This window comes from Chiroxiphia lanceolata, chromosome 1 (assembly GCF_009829145.1).
Source record: "Chiroxiphia lanceolata isolate bChiLan1 chromosome 1, bChiLan1.pri, whole genome shotgun sequence".
NCBI classification, from domain to species: domain Eukaryota; kingdom Metazoa; phylum Chordata; class Aves; order Passeriformes; family Pipridae; genus Chiroxiphia; species Chiroxiphia lanceolata.
This window is the reverse complement of record NC_045637.1, coordinates 137,321,987-137,347,553: the sequence shown is the minus strand read 5'-3', so window position 1 is coordinate 137,347,553 and position 25,567 is coordinate 137,321,987. Positions and strand designations below refer to the sequence as shown.

General features: G+C 50.3%; 2 protein-coding genes across 2 annotated transcripts; both read right to left on the bottom strand.

Annotated features, from left to right (window-relative positions):
• Positions 1 to 8,246: 8,246 nt before the first annotated feature.
• BMI1 (BMI1 proto-oncogene, polycomb ring finger) lies at positions 8,247 to 19,151 on the bottom strand. The gene is made up of 10 exons (XM_032700042.1): positions 18,688 to 19,151; positions 13,587 to 13,720; positions 13,086 to 13,182; positions 12,318 to 12,373; positions 12,146 to 12,196; positions 11,778 to 11,886; positions 11,642 to 11,687; positions 11,020 to 11,118; positions 10,506 to 10,586; positions 8,247 to 10,405 (listed from the first exon to the last, which is right to left on the bottom strand). The coding sequence occupies exons 2-10, from the start codon at positions 13,696 to 13,698 to the stop codon at positions 10,076 to 10,078; spliced, it is 981 nt and encodes a 326-aa protein (XP_032555933.1). The 5' UTR covers positions 13,699 to 13,720; positions 18,688 to 19,151; the 3' UTR covers positions 8,247 to 10,075.
• A 1,558-nt stretch (positions 19,152 to 20,709) lies between these two features.
• On the bottom strand, positions 20,710 to 24,241 carry COMMD3 (COMM domain containing 3). Its single transcript, XM_032700057.1, has 8 exons — positions 24,076 to 24,241; positions 23,108 to 23,219; positions 22,939 to 23,002; positions 22,804 to 22,838; positions 22,436 to 22,496; positions 22,294 to 22,350; positions 22,139 to 22,198; positions 20,710 to 21,094 (listed from the first exon to the last, which is right to left on the bottom strand). The coding sequence occupies exons 1-8, from the start codon at positions 24,206 to 24,208 to the stop codon at positions 21,035 to 21,037; spliced, it is 582 nt and encodes a 193-aa protein (XP_032555948.1). The 5' UTR covers positions 24,209 to 24,241; the 3' UTR covers positions 20,710 to 21,034.
• Positions 24,242 to 25,567: the final 1,326 nt, after the last annotated feature.

The window sequence follows — 25,567 nt, the reverse complement described above, 5'->3', positions numbered from 1 at the left end:
CCCAAGACGCGGGATACTTGTGAACGAAGGTAATAGTTAGCTCTGCTATCGATCAGGCAAGCTCCAAGTGAAATTGTAATCCACAATAGAAAATCAGAGTTAATATTCAATAAAAAAATGTCCCTTTCTGTAGCCACTCTATATCGCACAGTGGCTTCAAGATTTCATAGGCTAGTAATTTGTCCTGCAAAATTCAAAATGTACAAAATCAGACGGCTGTCACTATACAAACATGTTATTTGATAGGTAGTATAAAGTTTTGTCTCATACCTTAAACTTGGAACGCTGAAGTTAATTCAGCCACATTTTAAAGTTTGGAAAAGTGTAAGAAAGACACTAATTTTTCTTTTTTTTAATCATCTATGTGTTTACTCAGCTGAAAAGAGAGGGGCTAACACAATATCATGGTCTAAAATGAACTATGCGTTTCTAGGAGTATTTAGTGCGGAAAAAAAAGTCTCTTTAAACAAACAAATTAAACAGAGGATGTGCTATTCTTTACAAATAAAGGAGACAAATAAAATCAGACTGGTGAGAAGGTTGTTTGCCACAGAAAATATTTTGGGAAATTATCACCATGTGTACTTGAGAAGGGAACAGCTGTTAAACACATTTCTTTATACTTATTTCTGTTCTTAAGTTAAATAAAAAATAAACAAATGGTGATGAATTACTTCCAGAGGTTTAAAAAAAAAAAAAAGCAGATGTGTCGATTACAGATAAATTGATTTATCTGTATAATTAAGTCTAATGTTTGGATAAGGAACAACAAAACGCACCCTGAGTACCACCAAGACTTGCTGTTACACTTCGTTGCTTGCTACTGAGAGTCTATTCACATAGTTAATAATAATAATGAGGAATAAACACCATGCAAATGCGGTCTACGGAAATGTCACCAGTTCTCGCAAAAGTACTGAAGACGGAAAATCATTTATGGAAATGACGTAGTTGTGAGACTTCATTGCCTACTGCTGGGGTGCTCATTAGTAGGAAACCTGTATCCTTAAGCGGGTGGTGTTAGTAATGACTGTGTTACCGCACACGTCAGCTTAAAAAATAAACCGGAGACCAGGGTAATAGGCAACAGTTATCCAAATGAATAATGTGCCTTCGCTTTCTGGTGGGTGTTCTTTAATCTCAGTCTTTGATTCACTGGGAAATATGCCTAAAGTGGGGAGGATAAGCATCGTTTTCCCCAAGATGGGGAAGGGCGAAGTTGCTCCTGGAGTTTTTTGGGAGTGAGGCGTGCCGGGGGGATGGGTTTTCCCGGCTTGGTCTCGTCTCCGCAGGTACGAGGCAACAGGTGACTCAGCCTCCGCACGGGAGGAGCTGAGTGCTCCGCAGGACCCCCCGGTTGGAAGGGCCCTGGGTGGCAGGTCCAGGGTGGGGCTCGCTGCCCCTCGGCGGCTCATGCCCTGCGGTGCCTCGGCTGGTCAAGCCGTGGATGTTCCTCTACGGCTTAAAACCGCACGACGCCCATGAAAAGGTGAGGTCTTCCCGCGCCTTAATGCGGCGGCTTCCCGGCTTCGAGACGCCCCCGGGAGAGCCCGCCGGAGCTGCGGGTCAGCTGGAGCCGGAGCCAGAGCTGCCCCTGGCCGTCTCCCGCACCCGTCGGCAGGGCGCTGGGTCGCCCGATCTGCCTCTGGAGGGTCTCTTCTGCTTGCCACACGCCTGGTAAATTGTTCAAGGCGTTGAGGAGATATTTACAGGGTTACAGAAATTAGGGGGGTTAATCCTGTGTTTGCACGACTGAGCGCGTCTGGTGGGAAGAGCAACGCGCAAACTCTTCCGCTTGCTCCCGCGGATCCGAGTTGGAAACGCTGGGTTTTTGAAAGCCAGGAGGTTGCACGTGGAAAGGTTAGTGGGAGTGAATGGGATGTAGGAAACTGAAGTGCTCTCTCGAAGAGAGTACACTGAGTGAAGAGTCTTCAACTCCACATACAGCCTGTACTAAAATAAATTCGAATCCTTGAATAATTTAATTTTCAAATTTAATTTGGGCTTTGCCGTTATCTGATTTTAGCAAAGACTCTTTCAGAGAGACCATAGCGGTGGAGAGTTCTCTCTTTTTTCCCCCCCCTGAGCTTTGGTTCGGGGCTTCAGGGAGTCACGCCATTCTGGGGTCCCCTCTCCGGATTTTCAGTGGTGAGTTTAGTTTATGAGACCTTCCTATAGAGTAAATTAGTTCTGTGAGGCGAAGACAGAAACGTCGAGGCACTTCAAACGCTCTAGAAAGAGGACTTCTCCTTTTTTTTTCACCTAAGAGGACGACGCTGGCATTTGAACAGATATTTTTAACTGTAAACATGTAAACGGTACAGATTTGGCTAGTGGAGATTGGTGCGTCGCCATTACACTAGGCAAAGACTGAATAAAAATTTTAAGGGATAAATAAACCGGAAAAGGGCAAAACATGTGAGGCTGACTTGCAGGATGGGACCAGGAAATATTAGCTGGTAGGACTGAGTCCTTTTTACCACGTGCATATGGTTACACCTCTGGTTTCCTGCGGAACCGTCAGCGCTTGTGCAGTGCCATTATTTAAAAAAAAAAAAAAAAAAAAAAAAAAAAGAAAAATATTTTTGGGACGTTCCAAAACTGAAAGCCGAAGCTTAATTTATTCTTGGAACTTGAAAGGAGCGAGGTCTTCCTTTGTCTTCCGAGGTCTGATGCTCCGGGGGAGGGTGTGTGTCGGCTTGGCGCTGAACGCTGCCCGCATCTACATATGTAAACCCAGCAGCGCTTCTCCACACCCCCCCCCCCCGCGCCGGTCGGATTGCGGGCGCTGGCAGCTCTCAACAATGCTGCCACACAATGCGAAATGCGCGGAGCCTGCGCGGCTGCATGCTGGCCAGTATTTAGTTCTTGATCTGGAAGGACCAAACCTGCGCGGTGCCCAGCGGAGCCCGCAGCTCGCCCCGCGGCCGTCCCGTCCTCCTGCACCATCATTGTCCCTGGCTGCTGCGGTTAGAGGGGTGGGGACAGGCAGCAGCCAGACGACGATATCCCGGTTTGCAGAAGAAGGTGTAACGAGAGGCGCTGGCAGCAGCAAAGGCTGCAAATCGCTGTCGTGTGGTTGCTATTAGCAACAAATCAGCTGAACAGCCTGCAAACCCCGAGCACCTAGGGCGGAGGTGGCAGGGAGAGCGCCAGGGCTGGGAAGGCTGGGGCTGGTTGGCGCTTTCCCGAAGGGACCTCTCGTGCAGCCCTGAGCTGCCTCCCTGGAGGACGGCCGAGGAGGGGCAGGGCAAGAGGAGACGATGCTGCCACCCCCGCGCACTGCGCTGCAGGAGAGGGGAAAGGCAACCCTCTTAAAAGAGACAAAATGGCAGCTCTTGGCTTGTAGGCATCCCTCTCGGCGCTGAACGCCTTTCTCGCCTCCGCTGGTACCCTCTGCTGCCAGCTCCTCGGTGCCCGGGGGCTCTGTCTGCGCGCCCGCCTGCCCGGCAGCAGAGCCCCAGCCCGGGGAGCAACAGCGCGGTGTCCCCCGGGGAGCCGCAGTCCAGCCGCAGTCCTTCGCAGCCAGCCTACCCCAACCTAGAAATCGAAGTGCTATCCCTCCGGGTGGGACACGTCCCGACCGGCTGCACCGGAGCACCCGTTGGCCGGGCAGAGCTGCCGGCGTCGGGAACATGCGGAGGGTGTGCGCAGGCTCCGCACCCCGCGCAGTGAGAGCTGCCTCGCAGGGGCATCACTCACTCAGCACACCTCCACCTTGGACATGCCAACACCTTCCCTTCAGCACCCTGTTAGCGTAGCTTTTTGGCTTTCTTGGGTTTGGTTGTTTGGGGTTTCTTTTCGGTTTTATCTTGTTGTTTGTTCTGTTGGATTTTTTTTCCCCTCATTTCCCCTTTAAAGTTTTGGGGTTGTGAATGCGGGCTGGTTTAGGTTTCTTTGGTGGAGTGTGGAGTTTTGTTGTTATTTTATTCGCAGTTTTCTCCTGGGTTTGTTTGGGGGGGTATGGGTTTGGTTTTTTCTTTTTTCTTTTTTCTTTTTTTTTTTTTTTTTTTTTTGGTTGGGTGCTTGGTGGGTGGTTGGTTAGTTTTGGTGGGGGATTTTTTTTTTTTTTTTTGTAGTGTCAACCCATTTCGGAGGCCTTCATCGGCTACAGGATCCTTGGCACGATGTTGTCTCACAGATCAGAAAGTGCCTCGTCGAGGAGGCAACTCTCGAGCATCCCTAGCACATGGAAAGGGAGGAGTAAGAAATGCCACCGCTGGCAGCAATGCCTGAGATTTGCGCTCAGCGAAGGCCCCAGGATACGGGGCGGCGTCTCCCGGCCTCGGCCTCCTCCACCGGGGATGCGGCAGGAGAGAGATACGGGCGGTATTCCCGCCAGAGGAGCCCGACGACGGGCGCAGAGGGGGAAGGGCTGCTGGCTGCTTCTGCTGTTGGAAAGTGCCTCCCTGCCACGGGGGAGATCTCACCCGGCCGCTCCCTAGAAAATGTACCCCCGCCGCACCGTTGAGAGCATCAGCGCGGGGAGCGGGGAAGGCATCTGCCTGTCCCCGGCGATGGGAACATACAGCCCTTTGTCTCTGTAGACGAGGTGCGATATTCAACTACGGACCACGAAAATAGATGCGCCAAATGGCTACCGCGGCCCCCTCCCCTCTCTAGGGGAGGTCGGGGCGCCCCGGGGCCCCGCCGTGCCCCGGGGAGGGCTGGTCCCGGCATCGGCGGGAGGCCGTGTGCCTGCGGCAAGGCTGGCGGGGACACGGGACAGCGGCGCTCTGCAGCTGGAAAAGCGGGAATGCTCCCGTCCCTGTGCGCGCATCCCTAAATGTCCGGGCTGGCTGGAGCACCCTAAGGGCAGGAGGCGGGGGAAGGCAGACGGGGAGGCAGGGCGGTGCGGGGGCTGCGGCTGCACCTCTCGGCGGCGGGAGGTTGCGGCCAGGGGTGCTGCCCGCCGGCCGTGCCCGCTGTCCCCTGGCCGGACCCGGCCCGGCCCGGGAGGGTGGCAAAACGCGACGGCGCACCCGGCGTGGCCGCCGGCGGAGTCCTTTGGGGCGGCGCTGTCGGGGCCCGGTCGCGGCAGTCGCGGCGCGGAGCCCCCGGCGGGTCCCCCCGCGGGTCCCGCTCCGCGCCCCGCGCAGCCCCGTTCGAATCTGGCGGCGCGGGGGGGAAGTTCCGCGGGCGCAGCGGTGCGCAGGCGCAAGATGGCCTCTGCCCGGCGCGGGGGGCGCGGAGCGGGGCGGCCCGGCCCGGCGGGGCAGGGGGGTCCGGCCGTGCCCGCGGCGCCGCCGCCTCCCAGCGCCGCGCTTCCACACCGGCCCGAGGAGTCGCGTTCTCGCCGGCCGAGACGACGCGAAACGAAGTGCAGCCGACCCGCAGCTCCGGGCCGGGCTCCCGGGGCGGGCAGCAGCAGCAGCCGGCCCGGCGGAGGGGGGGCCCGCGGGCTCCGCGCACCCCCGGGGCAGCGCTCGCCGCCGGCACCGCCGCCCGCGGCCTTTCCGCGGCTGCCGCTGTCCTGCCCGTCGCGGCTGCGGCTCCGTGGCAGCGAACGGGGATGGAATTCCCTCTGCCTGCCGAACCCCGGCGGGGAAGACCTCCCTTTGCCGCGGGTGTTACGTGTCCTTCGTGCTGTACTCGTTACCGACACTGTCGATTTTTTTTTTTCTTTGGCCCATACCATCACTGTTAAATAAATACAAATATCCCATCCCCGAAGGCGGTGCGACCGAGAGTTGCGTGGTGCACACTGGGCTTTACAAGTTTTTCTGTTGTCCTGGCGGGACTCCTCTGTTGGTCGTGGGGAAAGGGAGTGAGGGAGCCAAAGCTGGAAAAAAATCCTCGCTGCCAGAATCCTTCCCATTCTTGAGTTAATACAACACAAATCAACCATGGGTCGGAGCTCCCGGAGCGGGGCAACGACTTGGAGTTGCGGAAAGCAGAGATCCACAGACCCTGGGACGGGAGCGCAGGTTCTTCTCCAGGCGTCCTCCGGGTGGGAGACGGGCAGAAAAGATGAAAAAGAAACTGTTTATAGTAAAATAAAGGAAATCCGTTTCAAGTACCCAGAGTAGGAGCAAGAACGTTAAAAATTAACAGCGGAAACAGGAAACACTTATCTGAGTAAACATTGTCTCAGAATTTCACCGTATTAAAACTGGGAGGGCTCGAGGAGCCCTGCGGGGCCGCCGCTACCCGCCTCCCGCTGCGGTACCTGCGGCGGGGGCCGTCGCCGCCCGCCCCGCGCCGGGGACAGAAACTGGAGCCCGGCACGGCCAGACAACCCGATCCTCGTCAGCCGCTTTGGTGGCAAAGATCGGAACTGCAGGAGTTCCTGCGTGGGGAGAGATGAACAGTCCAGAAGTGATGTTCGGAAGTCAGGAGCATAGCTCTCTGCTGGTCCCTTCGCCCCGGTGGTCTGAGGTCGCGGCGAAGAAGAAAAGAGGCGCAGGGCTGGCGGAGGCGGAAGGAAGAAGGGTCCACCCGGTCCCGGTCCCGGGAAGACTTGCTTTGGCCGCACTTTGAAAGTCCCCAACGAAACGAGCCACTCCTGTGGCAGCGGTGCGGCGGCGGGGGTGACGGCGGTGCATCCCCGGCGGCCGTGGGGAGAGGACCAAAGGCACCGCCTCGTCGCGCAGGGCGCCTGCCGTTGCCCCCGCTGTCGAGTTTCTGTGCCTCATCCGAAAATCGGGGAACCTCGTCTTTGCGTCGCGTTTTCTGGGGCTCCCCCGGTGCTGCCCGAGCCCCCGGAGCCGCGGTGGTGCCGCCCTCCGCTCTCCTCTCCTGCCCACGGGACGCTGCCGGTGTCGGAAATGTGCCGGCGGTGCCCGCATCGATCTGCTGGAAGGCAGCGGCACAGGTTGTTGAGAAGAATGCTCGGTGCTGGGGGACAACCATCTCGGCTCAGCAAGCTCGTCATGCTCCTACCCTTTCTTTCCATGCGTATTTCTGCGTTCCTTCTCCCTGTTTCCGTCTGTCTTCTCTAGAAGCCTGTGGAGATCTTCATGCTCCCTCTGCGTTGCTTTCCCCGGGGCTGGATTCCCATTCCGGCCGGGCACAAAAGCGCTCCTTGTAGCTGCAGGCAGCTGAACCAGGGAGGGAAATTTGGTCGGACGAAGATAGAAAAACATCTTTTTCCAGCCAGCACAGACCACCCCTGCCTCTACCCTTAATCAGATTGATTGTTGAACAAGCTCAGGAAAACGCAGCAGACTTTGGCTTTATCCCTCCATCTCTATAAACGCAACGTCGGGTAATGAAAAGATTCTCTTTACATGTACCGAACGGAGATTTCTTTCCCAACAAGTAGAATTAAGGTACATTTTAAGGAAACCCTCTCGCTATGTATCTGCAAAGGAAAGTATCGTGAAACCGGGAAGGTTGACGTAGCAGCTTCACAAGTAGAACACCAAGATGCTATCTTTGATCGCCCTCCCAGTTGTGCTTAGCAGTATATAAGCATCGCGGTGCCATCTGCGCAGGGCCAGCAGCAAAACAAAAGTTTCACATGGCAGCACAAACATCATCGGCGGCTTCTGCAGCTCAGCAAGAGAGCTACTGAGAGCGTTTGTTCTTGCTCAGACGGGAGATGTCGAAAATGCTGCAAGAGCTTAGTAAACCTCGAAGGGAATATCCCACTCCTGTTTGCCGAGTACTTCACTCCACGAAGACCGAGAACAGTTCCCTATTGATGCTGGAAGTTGTGATTAACTGCTACTTCCAGTATAAATAAGCGCAATTTTATCAGTGTGCTAACGTACAAGCCTCTGCTGCAGGTTCAGTGCTGGGTTTGGGGTGAAATAGTTCAACAAGTACAGCGTGATTTACTCATGCAGCTGAGGGAATAGTGCCAAGATAGACATTAGGTCGCATTGAGAGATATCTTTATATTAAAACGTTTTTAGTTCCACCGAGGCTTTAAAAAGTAATCCAGGACAGCACAGGCAGAACATGGCACTCACCATCACAAAAATCAAGTTCTTCCCTTCCCAGGCAATGCAGTTTAACAGGGGCTAAGTTTGAACATATAGAAGGTAAAACCTGTGGCTGAGTAGGATGTGAGAATGCACCATTTGCTTATATCCAAGAATTAATCGGGGTCAAATAAAGAACAGCAAATGTCTTCGAGGCAGGCAACCAAAACAAATCACTGCAATTTCTAGGCTTTTTTTTTTCTTTGTTATTTTAGTACACCATACTGTTCTGTTCACTAAAATCTTTGGTACACCCAGAAACACATCCCATGAGAAAAAGATGTTTTTCCCTTAACACCACATTATCAACAGAGGTCATTTGCTACTTTTCAATGAATTATCCCTTTTATTTATTTCTTTGATCAGCTATAAATGAAAGTTATTCGTGTATATAAAACTGAAGTTTTTACTGTTGAAATTGAGCTGTACATGTTTACTACAGAAAAAAATATCAACTCTTGTTTAACAAGACATATACATCAATAAGCGATAACCTTGTGGAGGATTTGCAATCACCTGGTCTATAAAAACAAGCAGGACAAATAACAGCAATTTATATGCAAAAGTAATGATTTAATGACTATAAGCAAGACAAAGCAATTAAGAATTGTGCTTCTTTTGCAGACTGGAGACAATGAAATGTTTAACTACAATTTTTCCGTACAAACATGAAACAATATCCATATAGAATAAACACCCTCACAAATGTATAACTGATGGGTGATGAACACACACAAAGTTCGACCAAAGCAAAGCACAAACTGAAAAGTATCTGGGCTGTTCATATTTTATGGTGGAAAAGTTCCTTCTACTGAAAAAAACCCACTCTTAGAAGCCTGTAATAAAATGCACCTACTTGCAGGCCATTAAAGAGAAGGCATTCTCCACAATTTATTGAAAAGTACCTGTTAAATTTTAATGAAGTTAGTACTGTACCATATACATATATATTAAAACAAATTTAGATAAAATGCCTTCATCCAGCCACTTGCTGGTTCCTTAAACTTTATACCAAATAGTTTATGGCTTCTATAATGACTCCATGTGCTTTTAAAAACACAGTCCCACCACACCAAATAATAAAAAGGTTATCAAACAGGTCAAAGACTTCCATGTCCCTTGATTTTTTTTTTCTTCACTGTATCACTTCAACATTTGGTAAAGTAAAAATATTTCACTTGAAAAAAAACAGACAAAGCCAGTAAAATCCTTTTAAGATTGCCAATTGCCTCCGGGTTATCAGAGACTTGAATGTGCTTTCCCAATACTGTAGCTCTCACACACAAAGTGTTTCTTGCAGTACAAGCAAAGCTCAAACAGGCGGCATCTGCAAGGGTCGAACCAGTTTAGAAAGTTAACAACCATATCATGAGTGCATGAAACACAATATTTTCTTTATAGTATTTATAAATATATCATACAATACTGTTTCCTGTTATGTCATATACCAATATGGCATTGTACAATAAGCATAATGCCATCTGATTCTTACAAAAGCGAATCATTTAAACAAGTCAGTAAATAAAATGGTAATACCCGCTTTTAGGCATACAGATTGTAAAACTGAAGTTTACTTTTCTTTTGATCGGTTCTGCGCAGCAACAGAGAAGTAAAAGATGCAACATAAGAATCAAAATGGCTAATACGCAAAAATTGTTATTCACAGTGACATGGCTACATATATGCATTTCTCTATGCATATTCTTTCAATTTTGTTGGATTTCAAGATGAAAAAGCACTTGCTTTCTACAGGTTCACAAAACAGCATAAGAACAATAACAATCGAAGAGAACGCAATGGAGGAGTTAGTCTGGATTAACAAACTACTTCCCGGGATTTGTACTGACTTCTGGAGACTCCTGACTCCAGATGATGGGGACAGAAACAACTCCACATCACTCAGAACAGGTGAAGATGTAACTTTTGTTTGCTTCTCAGTCCTCTGAAAACAATTTACATTTCAATCTTGCGTTTCCATTAACGTCCATCCTGAATGTCACCTAGTCTGGCCTTTTATAGCCAAGTTCAGTGTTACTACAAAAGAAAGCAATTTGGATGATAGTCACATGGATTAGCATCTATAAAGCTGTAATGGCATGGAGAGATCTATATAAAGGAAGGATGAGGGTGGTAGCTTGGTTGGCCCATCAACCAGATGAAGTGGCTGAGGAGCCATTTATTGACGTTTTCCGAGCTCTGTTGGTAAAGGAGGACTGGTGGTTACTGCTGGGGCTGCTGCTGGTGCCATTCATGGTGCTGGAGATGTGAGGGAACTGGGGGTGAGGAGACTGGACCGGGGTGCTGGGGCTGGGCAAACAGGAGGAGGTGGAGGGGATGCCTCCTGCTGGGCTGCTCGCCTTGTCACTCCCAGAGTCACTTTCCAGCTCCCCACTGTTATTCAAGCCTTCTCTCTGGTGACTGATCTTCATCCTCTTGCAAGTAGGTCGGACCCGGTATTTCAGGGGCAGAGGCCCATTCTGTAAAGCAAAAGGGAGACCCTGATAAGCGCCCTCCCCAGGCCATGACCTGCACCCCCTCCTGGAGGAGACATACTGGAGTCCTCCTGGAGATACTCACCCGCCTCCAGGTATAAATGTAGGCAATATCCATTAGGGTGTAGTAGTCCTTCAGAGGTTCCTCTTCATACATCACATCGATCTGTTCAAGATATGAATCCTTCATTAAGGAGCATCCAGGCATTCAGCCCTAGCACATGACTGATCTGAGGTGAAAGTAGCCCTGCTGTTACTTATCTCACAAAATTGGAAAAAAAACAAACAAAAAAAGCTATACCAAACCCAGCAAGAAGTAGGGAATTTGCATATCTATTGGACATGTTTAAAATATATCAAGGAGCAATTTCTTTATACTTTGATATTTACAGCATTAAAAAAAATTACAGTGTCACCATACTCTACAGATAGATATTTTAAAAATAAGCCCAGCAACGTATTGCACACACCGTAAATACTTGGCAGTTAGCACTTGCTGGAACAGGTTGTAATGAGGAAACGAGTCCTAAATAAACTAACAAACAAACAAACAAACAAAAACTTTAAAAAAAAAAAAATCACTCCTTCCCCATAGGTACCTGGAAAGTGTTAGGTATATCCATTTTACTCCGCAGGAACTTTCTTAGATGCATCACTGTCATTGCTGCTGGGCAGCGCAAGTATCTTTTGTCATTCACCTGAGAGCATAGTAAAGAAAATCAGTCTACTGAGAACAAGCAATTACTTCCACTAATGTTGTATTCTAACGTTTCATGTTAAAAAAAATGTATCTTATTACATTATGAACTCTAACATAACAATGTCCGCTGCCTTAGAAGGCATGTCACAAATAAGTGGTAAATTATAGTTCTAAAGTAATTAAAATATGTAACTGAATTTATACATAAATATTTGTATTGTATGAAATCAGGTTTTAGTTTATAATAAAGTAATAAATAAATTATTAAATATTTTTTAATTTTACAAAATATCAGATTCTGCTTTAAAAGTAACACTGCACGCATTTTTAATTTTAAAAAGTTGTTTACATATACAGCTGTATAAAAATATTTTACCTTTTCTGTACCTCATGCCATAATAGGAGGTGCACCTCCTTTGTTCTAGATACACATACCTATGTATTTTTCTCAGCTACAGACCTGTCCCAAAGTTGTGTGTGTGTGTGATATGCTTCCTCTGGAGTAAAGGAAAGTTATTTACCTCTTCCTTTGATTTTTCTTTCTCCTTATTTCCTTTTCGTTCCAGTCTGTGAGAAGAAATGACACATTTACAACAAATAATAAATACAGCTGCTATCAATCAGGTAAACATAAAATATTGCAATTCTGGAACTTGCCTATTCTGGTCAAAGAATTCAATGGATAAGCTTATTATCTCGTCGTCTGTTATAATTCTTTTGTCTTCGTCAGCCACTTCTCCCCTGTCTTCATTAGAGCCATTGGCAGCTGCACAGAAATTTCCACAATAATTTACATTTTGAAATTCAAATCAGGAAGAATGGCAATTCTCAGTAACAAGAAAAAAAAAATCTTCACAGTAAGATAATGAATGAAAGCTACCTGACAAAACAATAAACTTTTATTATGCTGACTTTACTTCTTAAAATTCTGTGACAGTAATATATCACTTGTAAGTTGAAAAGGAAACAGTAAAACATCTAGGTCAATGCTATATTTATTAAAGTTGCAAAGGAGAAGCTTTTACCATCAGCCGACGGATGAGCAGCATAAAAATCCCTTCTTCTTTTCATTTCATCTAGATGGAAAAGCATATAATTTTCTTTTAGCATTTACTCTGTAACTCCTGGTATTGATATAGGATAGCAGCTCTGGCTTTGTTTTCTGCTCTTAACAAAATGCCTGATTTAACTACTTACTTTTGAAAAGGCCTGGTACTAGCTTGTATACAATATCTTGGAGAGTTTTATCTGACCTGAAAAAAAGAACAACCCCAAAACATGAAAATAAGCAGGTGAAGTAATATTTTAATCCCTACTTATAATCTTTCACAACAAGGCATCTTCTACAAAGCGGGAGGCCAGTCATTAAAAGTTGACTTGCAGGACCTTGTAATCAAACTAGCCCTGCTCTAAATACCACTCTGAATCAAAACTCATCTGTGGTACCTCAACTGAAGGTTCTCAGACTGAAGGAAGGCCTTAAAAACTACACCTCCTCCCTAGAAAGGAGAGAGAGCAAAATGCAGTGCTGACAAGGAAAATGTTTCTGAAAGGCAAATGATGCTTTAAAGGTTTTTGCCTCTTAGCTTGGAAAGCTGCTGCAAGAGTTTTCATGATTAGGAATTATCCTGGAGTGATGCATGTCTGGGAGATACAGAAAGCAGAGGCAAGAACTGTCCGGTGGTACACGGGAGAACTGGGGAGAGGGAAAAGGCATTACATCAATGACTGGCTTATGCTAAAAAGACAAACAAAAACTTTCTGTCTCCCATGCAGAGAAATCTCCAGTTTCAATCAGTGATGAAACTCCAAAGAGAGTGCATGCACACCAGTTAGCTTGTAAATCGACAAGCCCTTTCAGATTTAAATCGCAGACAAAGAGATAACATTGACACTGACTACTGCTGGTCTCCCCACATAAAGCAAAATAAGAGATGCAGGATGCACTTCGAAACTTTCTCCTACCTTATATTCAAAAGCGGTCGAGTTTTGTGAACTTGGACATCACAGATAGGACAATACTTGCTGGTCTCCAAGTAACGCACGATACAGGTCTTACAGACTGTAAGTGAAACACGACAGGCTTTCAGTGATGTTCGAAGGTGCCACTCAGATATGCATAGATAAAGGTGCGATTTTCTAAACTATGCAAGCTAGAGCAAATCGTCCATTGTCAGCAGCGAGCTGCTTAAGCTAAACAAATACCCAAATAAGCCGCAATTACCATGAAAAGGAGACGCTTATAGTACATATATTATTACTTTAACAAAGACCGTGGGGCTGTCCTCAGAAAATCTGCACCGCGGCCGGAACACCTACTTCCCCACCCGTCGGGGACGTAGAGGGCAGCGGTCCCGAGCCCCTCGGGGGGTTTGGGCTTGGGAGGATTTTTTGTTTCTGTTCCCGGGATGCCGGGAAAGGAGGGAAGCGGCGAGGGAACAACGCGGAGCGCCCGGTCGTACTTACAGGAGTGGAGGCACTCTATGATGGTTGTTGCATCAATGAAGTACCCGCCGCAGAGCACGCACATGAGATGGGGATTTAGCTCGGTTATTTTGATTCTGGTTGTTCGGTGCATTTTGGCGTGGCGAGCAGCGGCTCTGAAAGACACACACACAGAGGACCGGTCAGCGGGGACGAGCGCGGCTGCGTCCCAGGTGCCGCGGTCCGGCGCGTCCCCTTCCCCCCGTGCATCGCATCGCATCCCCCGGTGCAGGGGCAGCTCAGGCGCGGAAGGCGAAGGCGGCGGCGGCGGCGGCGCGGGGGCGGGCGGCGGGCGAGGGCCGGTCCCGAGGCCGGCGGGGCGTCCCCGCACCGCACCGCCCCGGGCCGGCCTGGGTGCAGCCCCGCGGCCGCTCCGCGGCACCCACCGCGCCGTCCCCCGGCGGGCACGGGCCGTTCCCGCGGCGCGGCGGCACCGGCCGGCTCGGCGGCGATGCGGCGGGAGCTCCGGGGGCGACACGGCGGGCACCGGGCTGCCGGCGAGCAGCACAAAGGGGAACCAGCGCCTCCCGGTGCGGCTGCCCTGGCATTTCCGGAGCGCGGGGAGGGGCGGCGGGGGGAGGGACGGGGGGGGACACACGCACCTCGGAGCGGGGCCGGGCACCGGGGCGGCGGGGCCGGCCCGCCGGGGGGGTCCGGGCGGCTGCCGCTGCGGCTCGGTGCCGATCCGGATCTGCTCCGCTCTCCGAGGGGGTTGCTATAGCAACTTACACTTACACTTGGCATCCTGCCACCGCTGGGAACACACGAGAGCCGGGCGGGGGGCGGCCGGGGGGGCGGGCCGGGCCGGGCCGGGCCGGGCCAGGGGGTGGGACGCGGGGCCCGGGGACTGGCGGAGGGGGTGGAGGAGCCAAGGAGCCCGCGGGGGTCTGGGAGCCCGGCTGCGAAGGGAGGGCAGAGGGAGGGCGGGAGCGGCCCGGGCGGGGTCGGGTGGCACAGCCCGGAGGGTGCCCGGGCGCGGTGCGGGGCAGTCCGGGCGGCGGGGGCGGCCCCGGGCTGCGGGGTCTCAGCCTGGCGGAGGCGAGTGCCAGAGGCTCCTCCCGAGCCTCGGCCATTTCGGATCCTCTCAGGGGCCTCTCTCCACGTCGACTCGGTGCGAGAAGCTGGTCTGAGATCGCTCCTCTCCCCCTCCGCTCCCTCCCTCCCTCCGAACCACGCCGCGCTCCCGGGGACCGAGCCCCCCGCACCGCCGGCGAGGTGCCGAGCCCCAGCTCCCGCTCCACCGCGCCGGAATCCCCGATCCCTCCATCTCCTTTTTCTTCATTTCTCTCCTTCGTCCCTTTCTCTTCCCCCTGACTCTTTTTCTGTCTCTTTCTTTCTTTCCCCCCGTTTTGACTCTCGTTTGAAAATCCTCCCGCGGACGAAGCGAGCGCAGTGCAAAGTTTTGCAAAAGGTGTAAAGAGATTTGTAGCACCAGGGTAAGATGCTTGGATGAGAAAATACAAGTCTCCGAATCCTTAAGCAAACCCCCTTTTCATCAATAAAGCACACCGAGAGGGGGGAAAAGCCCAAACCGACTTTAAACGGTACATTAGTGACAATATGCGAAGGACCATGTGACCAGATCATTCCTAAAGCTAAATCAACACCTTGTCAACACAATGCAGCGACAAGAGTGAAAAACAAATGTCATTTTCACAGTCTGAAACCCATAAACCCCCATCGGATGCACTGGCAACAACGCTAGATGCACACATACTGTTTAAAATGAGAGGGAATAAGAGATAAAGGGGAAAGTACACATGAGGAAAAAACCTGTCAGCCATGTCAATTGCAGAGTAAATTATTTTCTGTCAACCAGATCCTGAAAAATGTCATGTAACAACGTGGCTCCAATGCAAGCCATTAATTTCCCCAGGTCAGTGCTCCCAGCACACCAGCTCCTGTCCTTGGTCTCTGCTCCTCCCGAGGCAGAGCTTGGGAGCCACCTCTCACCGCAGCACCGTATGCTCAAGATGCAAGGTTCCCCCCAGCCACTGGCAAACTTCGATGTTAGGCAGGGGAAAAAAAAAAAAAAGGGGCAACACACCAAGCTTTCTAAAAGCTTTGAACGTCGGCCAAACTGCCCAGGACAGGGGTACAATATTCTTCAGAAGTGTGCACAGCGCCAACGAGCGACCCCGGCCAGAAAACTTCTCCGGCTGCTGCAGGAGAACCCTCGAGTGAGCAGCAGATAAAACGCCCCAGCATCAAACCAATGCCGGCCAGCACACAGAAAACCAAAATGCCAGAAGCACCAAGCCAGACCAGGTCCCCAAAGCTGTTCCCAGTTCCGTGAGGGAAAGCAAGACCGTCGCTGCATTGTACTGCGGTTTAAATGTCGCTTCCAGGGTCCCTGACCCTCTGCTTCTTACTTTTAAACTGATACCGAGGTTTTGCTTTTCCCAGAAAAGGCGGAGACGGGGCTTCTGCACTCTCCTCTGAAGAGCCCTGAAGCCGGCGGCTCTGAGGTCCCTTTAGGTACTTACACATGGACAGGCTGCTTTCACGGTTCTGTGTTTTATTTGTTCAAGTCACTACCTTATAATTCATAAATATCTGAACCAAAAAAAACCAGCAGTGACCGAGGTCATGCAAGTCGTCTGACCAAGAATTCCTTCCCAGCCCTGACAGACTGGGACAAACCTTTCAAGACATTAACGCGTTTATTTCACGCAGGCATAGCCCCTTCCTAAATGGAGGGGGATTAAATTCAACCGTGAAACCTGTTTTGTCGAAGCAACCCCTAAACGCGGATTATTTATTGCCCAAAGTTAGCACATTTTCAACATGCTATAAGCTGTCTTGAAAATCAGTGATTTTCTCCAGCGAATTGAACAAGGCGCCTAATTTCTCCTCAAAAGCCACCCGCACAGGCACAGGCACACGCGTGTCTGTGCCTGCGGGGTTGTAACATGAACACAGCACATTTTACTACAGCAGCCTGAGCTTAATATTTTGGTACGATGGAAATCCTTTCAGATTTTTTTTTTCTGCTCCTGCTGATCACACGGCGAATGCCACTACTTCACACAAATACAAACAGCCTCTTACCCAGGACAATATATATTTACACACTGACACATGGAACAACTAAACATAAAATATACGTAGATAATACTCACTAGAAGTAAACACTGCCAGCCAACCGATTATTTAGAGGCCTTAAACATGTTATGTCAAAATGAAGAAAAACAGAAGTGCATTCTCCTGCTAAGAATCAGCTACATTATTAAAAATCTATAAAGGCAATAAGCTATCAAACCTTGCTCGACAGGTCTCTAACAGAAAATACATACATAAAAAATAGAAGCATGGCTCGCATAGGTTTGTGTACTTTGCACCCATCTCCTCTCGGAAAACTCTCATCAGGAATAAAGCAGCCGTCATTCTACATCTTCACTCATTATCAGCCAGAGCCACTTGTACTATCGAGCCTGTTATTACTCTTTCACTTAAGAATGGACGCAAACGTTTTAAAGGAGAGGACGGTGCTCCTTTCAGAGAAGGTACACGAAGCTCAAATATCTCTGCCCAACTTGCTGCACCGAGGAAAGACCTGAATATTCGCAACAGAGTGCAAAAGGACCCCAGTCTTCAAAATCAGCTCCCTGTGACTAGGCGTAAGACATAATAGGTCTACTTAAAAAAAAACATTAAAATGCTAATTTTGTACTATCTAAGCGACCAGGTAGGTCAAGACTTCGTGTCTCTGGCAAACTGCAACACAAGTCTGTCTCAGTTTCCAGGACGGGCTTCTCAGAGTCACTCAAAGTAGTTTTACTGGACTGTATTTCCAGAATGTCCCTGGTGTTAGGGACAGTCCCATAAAAGAAGCTACTCCGACCACTACAGACTACGCAAAAAAAAAAATCCTTCTAGCGCCAAGCTTGCAAACGGGCACACACGCCCAGGTTTTCTTCGACTTTTCTGGAGAATGGAGGAGTGAATCAAACTTTCTAGAGGCTGAAAAGTTACTATCTCACTTGTATAGAAATGCGATTTTTTTTCTGCTTATTTTTACCTCATTATTTGCAAATGTTTACAGCAAACACAGAGAAACATCCCGCGTTATATATTGCCAAGGCCATTCAATTATAAAAACAGAACACTAGCAACTTTCAGGGGCTGCCCATAAGCAGCCCGAGGAGCCCACTCGCGACATCTCTAAGATCTGACAAAGCATTTCATGTAAATTTACCCTTCCCGGGCTCAGGAGAAAAAAAATACCAACCAGAGAAAAGAAATTCACACACACCACCCCCCCTCCGCGTCCCGCAGACACATCACCTTTGCTCCAAAGGCTCCAGCAAACCGCACGCCCCAGCTCCCCGAGATCGCAGCCAAACTGCTATCCTCACCCCCCAAAAAAGTTATTTCTCGGCGTTGGCCATCCCTTGCCTCTCCCAGTAGGCACAAACCCCTAAAGTTTAGCATTTAGAGCAGAAATGTAAGAGGAGACATTGGAAACAACTGGGAACCGCCATCTTACAACCCATCCAATTTCACACAAGTACTTGTCCAACTTAAGTTAATAACATTTTCTGCTGGGTGCCCCGGCTCCTAACAACCCCCCCAGGAGGATCGCTACCCCCCGCTGGCTCCGTCTCTATAAAATGGGTGCGTTATCTGACATTTTAACCTCCCCCAGACACATTTCTTTCGGGGAGGACTGAAATCACTTGACCCAGGCAGCTCCAGATTTCACGAACGTCCCTGTTTAATCAAAATCTGCCTTTAAACAAAGGGCGCTCGGGCCGGGCTGGCAGCAGGGTCGGGAAATATAAATATTCTCCTCGGGGGCCATGTGCACAGAAAGGTTTTAGGGGGCGTCTGGAGAAAGAAAGGAACTAAAATTTGCAAATGTGGGTGCGTAACGCGAGCGAGTGCACAGGCTGCTGCTGCTGCTGCTGCTGCGTGTCTGTATGTGTGTGTGTGGCTGGAGCAGCCTGTCAGCGCTTTTCCCATACGGAGAGCTCGGGGGACACCTAGGCGCCCCTTTGCAGCCCCCAAACCGGCCGAAAACCGCCGCCGAGCCCCCTTCGCCCCCCGCCCTTGCTAAGGCGACACCTCGCTTCATACGTACCCGGAAAACGGAGCCGGTGGGTGATGATCGGAGCGGCCAAAAAAGACAATGAAAGTTAAAAGTCGTTCAGCAGAAAATGAATGTGAGCCAAGCGGCCATCTTGAAATGAACTGCAGACGCTGTCAATTGCAATAAGCTTATTGCCGCCGCCGCCGCTGCGCTCCGCTCATTTTAGTTACAGAACGCCCGGGTCTCCGCCGCTCCTCGCGGGCCCTTCTCGCTCGCTCCCTCGCTCTCTCGCTCCCTCCGAGTTGGCCGCCCGGGCGGCTCAGGCGCTGGGAGCGCACAGTCTCCCCGGTCCGGATGGGTCCTCTCTCCACCAGCCCATTGTCTCTCCCTCTGCCCCCCGCTCCGCCTCGCGGCCTCGCTCGCGTTCCTTCTTTTATTATTATTGTTATTATTACGAGTATTATTGTTGTTGTTATTTCATAGTTGGTGGCGGGGACCCGGGGAGGGAAGGAGGGCGGGCGGGCGGGCGGGCGGGAGGAGGGCGGAGGAGGGAAGAATGCAACGCTGAAGGCACACAGTGGAAACTGACACCGTCCCCAAAATGGCTCGGAGTTCGCCCGCCCCGCCAGCGTCACGTGGGGCGCCTCATTCCTTAAGGGCGGCCTGGGAATTAGCGGCGCTGCCGCCGGGGCCCGGCAGCCTCCCCGTGACCCAATCCCGCAACCCGGCCGCCTCCTCCCCCTCCGCCTCCCCCCTCCCTCGCTCCCTCCCTCCCCTCCCCCGCCCGCCACCCCCTCCCCTCCCTCTCTCCCTCCTCCCTTTCTCCTTCCCTCCCTCCCTCCCCTCCCCCCGGCCCTGCACGCGCTCGCCCGCGCGCCGCCGATACCTCCTTTTCCTCCTTTTCCTCACCGCCCGCCCCGACCCTCGGCCCCGCTCCGCGGCTCTCGCCCGCCTCCCCTCGCCCGCCGCAGCCCCGATGCCTCCCGCCCTCCTTCCCCGCGCTCCCTTCGCCCGCGCCGTGGCTCCCCTTCACCCCCTCCGCCCCCCACTCCCTCCCCGCGCCCTCGTCGCCCCCGCGCCCCCTGATCCGATTCCCGCCCGTCCCCCAGGACCCCGCCTGGCGTTGCCCTCTCCATCCTGCCCGCGCCGCTGCCCCCCTGCCCGCACACCCACCGGCCCCATACGCCTCCCGTCGGCTGCCCCCGCAGCCCTCGCCTCCCTCCGCGCACTTGTTGCGTGCTCCCACCCGTGGCCGCCCCGCACGCCCCGTCCCGCCGCGGAGCGACCCCCGGGGGGACCCGCACGGTGGCCTCGCGCCCCCGCCACCGCGTGCGCGCTGCCGAGCGCCCCTCGGCCGCATGGAGCCGCCGCCGTCGAAGAGGCGCGTCCCCTCGGGGGCCGCGCGGCCGCTTTTCCGCCCCGAGCGGCGGCGGGAGCGGGTGTCGCGGGGACCCGCGGTGTCCCCGCACCCCGCGGGGGGAAGGCGGGCCAGCTGGGAGAGAGGGAAGCGGGGAAACCCTCGCGGTCGCTCGCCGCCGGCGACGACAAGACGCCTCCCGCAGCTCGGGCGCGGAGGAACGGAGAGGAAAAATCCTGGCTCCGCCGTAAAGGACCGGCGGCCGCCTCGCATCCTCTGCGGGGCCGCTCTTCCTCGTCGGCAGGTGCGGACGGGCCGCGCTGCGGAGCCCAACCGCACCTGCTGGCGAGAGCGAGTGGCCCCGCGGAGACCACCGGTGCCGGGAGCGGCCCAAGGCGGCCGGGAGAGCCGCGGAGCAGCCCTGCCGTCTAGCCGGAGCTGCCACCCGGCTCCGCTCCATCCCGCGGACCCTCGGCTTTCCTCGAGGCACCCCGAGCCCATACGATTAAACTGAATCCTTTCTTGCCACCCGCGCCGGGGTCCAGCCTTTACTCGTAGGGGAGATGTAAGATCGGCTGGAGTGAAATGACAAAGCGCGGCGGGCGATTTAGCAAACGCGCCGCAGCCGCGGCACGGGAGGAAGGGACTTTCGCCTCACTGAGCTGATCTAACGTTTAGCATCTTACTTTTAGGTACAGCTAATTCACCCATAGAAATTGCAGAACAGGCGCGAATAAACTTTTATTAGATAACAGAGAAAAATAAGCAGCGACAAATGTAAAAATATACAAAATAAGATAGAAGGAATGCTTTGATGACGTGACAGTTAAGCAAATACTTAACAAGAATTAATAAAAAAAAAATTACATGAGCAAGGAATACCAAATGCGGACGTAAAAAAGTTGTTTCATTTAATTCACATCCAGGGACTTAAAAAAAAAAAAGGACAGTTTGCATCAAGAGATGAAAGACATTTGTCATTTAGGAGACACTCTTAGGAATGAGAGTACTTCAGCTCCGCAGGCTGACACCTTCCTTCAATCACATCTGAGTCGCTCTTTCTAGACTTTTTGCAGCATCTTTTAGTTTTCCAACTAAATCCTAAGAGATGAAATACTGTGTTAGAATAAACATATTTTTTAGAAGGTCAGCTAGAGGAACAGAGTATCTTTTTTATACAGAGAGGCAAGGGAAACCAGCACCTTGTAGCACAAAGAAATGTTACAACTGGCGAACAATGCCAGCAAGTAATTAAACAGCTCCATATTTTACAGTGTAGTCAGAAAAGTGGGAACTGAAGGAAAACACTTTTAAAAATGTATTTGCTCCTAAACCAGATCGCTACTATTAACACGTAGATTTTATCAGTATTGCCACAATGGCTAACACTAACATCCGCTCCAGGCTTTGAAGTACTACATGCATTTCTAAAACACTGAAAATATTTTGAGTGCAATTTTGTACCAGGATCATTTTCTAGCCAAAGTATGTCAGATTTTGCTATGTCAGCAAACTGACTAGAAACACTCATTAGTGAGAAAAGGACAACTTTTAAGACACACATTTAAAACCTAAAGTTTTAATATCTTGCTTTTCCTCTCTCCACAACCCCTCTTCCCGATCCTCCAGAGTTTGGCCACTTCCAAGCATTACAATACCTCTATTGTTCAGTTACACATTTAAATCGCTAAACAAAGATCAACGTTTGTTTCAGTACATTTCTTACATGTCATTAACACCACTGAAGAGCCTTCAGTTTGCTCTCTATTTTTAATCATGACACATTTAAATCATTGAACCAGCTTCTTTAATCATTTCTCTAAAGCACGGGAAATCAAAGTTTCAGAAAATGACAAATTTCCTCTCAAATACACATATAGATTACAGTTATGAAAACAGACAAAATATTTATGCAGTATGTAAAAACACTCCTCACACAACTAAAATCAGTTACTTTGCAACTTTATTTGAAAAGACAGTAAAATATACTCAGATAATTTTTATGGAAGATTCTCTTGTATCCTCCCAGTAGAGATTTTTTTTTTCAAATAATAGTATATATGATTTAATTTTGATTGGCAAGTTGCTAAAAACACCTACATCCACAACTGGAGCTAAGCACGGAATGATGAAGGAAACAAGTACCTGCAATTGCTCCATCGTACAACTAAAACTAACATCTGGGTGTGATCCTGAATCACTGTTCTGAAGGAAAAAACAAACAAACAACAATGTCTATTTTATTTAAAAGAATCATGAAATTGCATTTTTTCCCTTTCAGGGGGCTGGGAGTACAGTACCTCTACATTTAAGGTCACCAAGTAGGAAGGCTGATAAGTTTTATGAAGTTGATTGTTCTAAATTAAAAACAAAGAACACATAAAATAGTCATTTCTTAGCACTAAGACAGACTAAAGAAACACCTTAGTGTATTAAAATTACCTTGATCTGATATTCCAAGCGCCAAGACACATCAGTTATGTGGAGAGGAGATCTACCTATGCTGAAAGACAAAACAGTTACAAGTTTCCTACACTAAAAGAAAAGGTCATTTTCTAAAGCCGTCCATCAATAAAGAACTTTTTCATGATCCTTGTAATGCTTCTTGAAAAGCTCAGAAAGATTTTTTAAGAGTAGAATTCCAAATGAAAAGTTTCAACAGCTGTTTTCTAGAGTTTGTTAAAAATGTACTTTTTAAATGGAACAATATTTCTTACTTAAATTACCTAAACTATGCAAAAGTGTTTTCCAGAACAATTTCAAACTAACTGTAATTGAAACTATGTCTCTGTGCTGACTGATTGACCTACCTTCCCAATAGGATTTCCAATGCATCCTTGTTTTTCTGGAGGGGGGGGGGGAGGGGAAAGAAAAAAATATTTACTAGGTTCAATAAATTACTACGAGAGGAAAAAAAATTAATATGTTAAAGTTGTTTTTAAAACCTGATATTCGGTGCAAAATTGTTCTATTCTCTCTTTATCCAGTTTACAGTCTTCTAGACAAGTGCTACAGGGAAAAAAGAATTTATTAGTTTTCTGTTACCATTAACTCAGCAGTACACTTTTAAGTAACAACAGCTAGAAAACTGGTGAAGCTTCCAACTATGAGTACCTTATAGCAGATATGTCAGCTTTCTGCTTCCCTGCCTCCAGAATACATGTTGCAGCCGCAGCATGGCAATGTTTTAATACTGTAGGGTCAATATCTTTCAGGTCTGGATCGTCTAAAATAAATTAATTACTGATGACACATTTTCTTGCCAAACCCCAGCACACGGTACCGAGGGCTGCTGCTCGCCCCCTTTGAACGCTATCTTTCCCACAAAAACTTCAAAATGAAACACATTTAGTGTTTCAGAGCGAAAGGACGGAGCAAGTAGGCAAGGTGTGAGGAGGTGGAGGAGGAGGTGAGGGGCTGAAGCATTGGCTGGGGCGAGCCGTACCAGGCGGGGCTGTGCGGCGCTGCGCGCCCCGCCGCCTCTGCATCTCCTTCCCAATAAGAAAAAAAAAAAAAAAAAAAAAAGGAGGGGGAAAAAAAAAAAAAGAAGGAAAACCTCAATTTCCTCTCCAAGCCCCGTCCCAGCAGCCTGTTAAAGGCGAGGAGCGGAGCTGGAGCCCCCGGCCGGGCCGGACACCGGGGCCGCCTGCCGCCCAGCCCAGCACCGGCGGCTCCCTCCGTCCGTCATTAACACTGCAAAATTAATTGTACGGCCGTGCACCCTCACGACAGGGTTGCCGTAGGACGTGTCCACACGCGAAAAAACCCCCACACGGTGGCAGCGAGGGAACACCGCCGCTCTACCCCACTCCCGCGGACACGAACGCGAGGGGCGACCCGGCCCGGCCCCCCCTCTGCTTTTGACGGGTCGGAGCTTTGATGAAGCAGTCGCGCATTAGCGGTGACACCCCGCGCAGCGGCACCTTGGAGCCGTCCGCGGGCGGGGACACGCGGGGCCAGCCGCCCGGCCCCGCGGGGACACGCGTGTCCATACGCGGGGGCGGGCGGGGCGCGGCGCCCCCTCTGCGCGCCCCGCGGAGCGGCGCGGCCCGCACCGCCCCAGCCCCGCGCCTCGCCCTTACCCAGCGCAGCCTGCGGGTCTTCGAGGAGGCTGCGGAAGGCGGCGCGGAGCAGCGCGGCGAAGGGGCGGCGGGGGAAGCGACGGGGGTCGCCCAGCACCCGCCACCCGCCCTGCGCGTACGGCGACAGCTCCATTGTGAGCGCCGTGACCTTCGACACGCGCCCACGTGACGCGCGCGCAGCTGATCGCGGGGCGGGGCGGGGCCGCCGCCGCGGGGCGGGCGCGCGGGGGGCGGGGCCGGTGCGCGGCCGCGGAGCCCCCGCGGGCAGAGGCGCTGCCCCCGCCCCCCGGCCCGTCCTGCCCACGCGAACGGAGTGGGGGGCCCCTCGCTTCTCCGGTGGGGAGCGGGAGGTGATGCTGTTCCGTGGAAGATGCGCCGCACTGGTGTGTTTTGGGGTGTAATTAGCTCTCATGTGGCTCTTAAAAGTGCTCGTATCTCATGAAATCTCTTGCCGTCCCTAATCCCTTATATCTAAATACGCCTCTATTGGTGTGAAACTTTACAGCCCACAAGTTCAAGGCTTGTTGCCTGCTAATTCAAAATGTCAGGAGCAGAGTCTTAACCCTTTCTCTGTGTGGAATCACAGAATCATTGAGGTTGGAGGAGACCTCCAAGATAATCCAGTCCAACCTTCGACCAAAGACCACCATGGCTGCTCTACCATAACCCAAAGTGCCAGAGTCTACTTGGGTTTTTTGACATTTCCAGGGATGGTGAGTCCATCACTTCCCTGGGAAGCCTGTTCCTATGCTTAACCACTCTTTCAGTGAAGAATGTTATTTTTCTTCTGAAATGTCTGTGTGTATCACCAGATATTCCACACAACCCACCCCATGGTTATAGATCTGCATATCAAACCACATGTTTTTTACCTATGGTTATGGCCAGCTGAAATGTCAGCTTACAATAAAATAATTTTCTAGCCAAGACTGTTGTCATACTTTGGTAAAGGCTTTGCATGTTTTGACATACAAAGAATTGTGACAGATAATACAGCTTTCGTTAGTGATTTAGTAAAAGCGTACAACCGCTATCCGAAAACATCTCCATGAAAATCTAATAAACTCCTCATGTGAGACATTAACCTCTTGTGTTACCATTTTGTTCTTTACGTACTGAAACAGTGCCATAGTCCTCAAAAAATACTACAGTTAATAATTTACAAATAAACAGTGAAATGATGTGTGGTTATATGTCAGCTAAGGACCAAATTAGGACTGATGTAATAAAGGTAAAGGCCTTTCTATATCACGTGAATCATGATGTATACAACCTTTGGAGTTCAAGTATGCAACACGTTTTATATCTCACTTTTTTCTTTGTGCTTGTCTGTTCTGAATGGACAATAATGTTACTGCATTGGCCTTCTTTATTGAACAAATATTTCTGCTGAACATTTCTTAAATTGAAATCCAATGTTGAAAGCTGTTCAGCCCCAAAAAATATGACTAAAAGCTAGAGGCCTCTGCCAGATTCATGATTTCAAAATGGT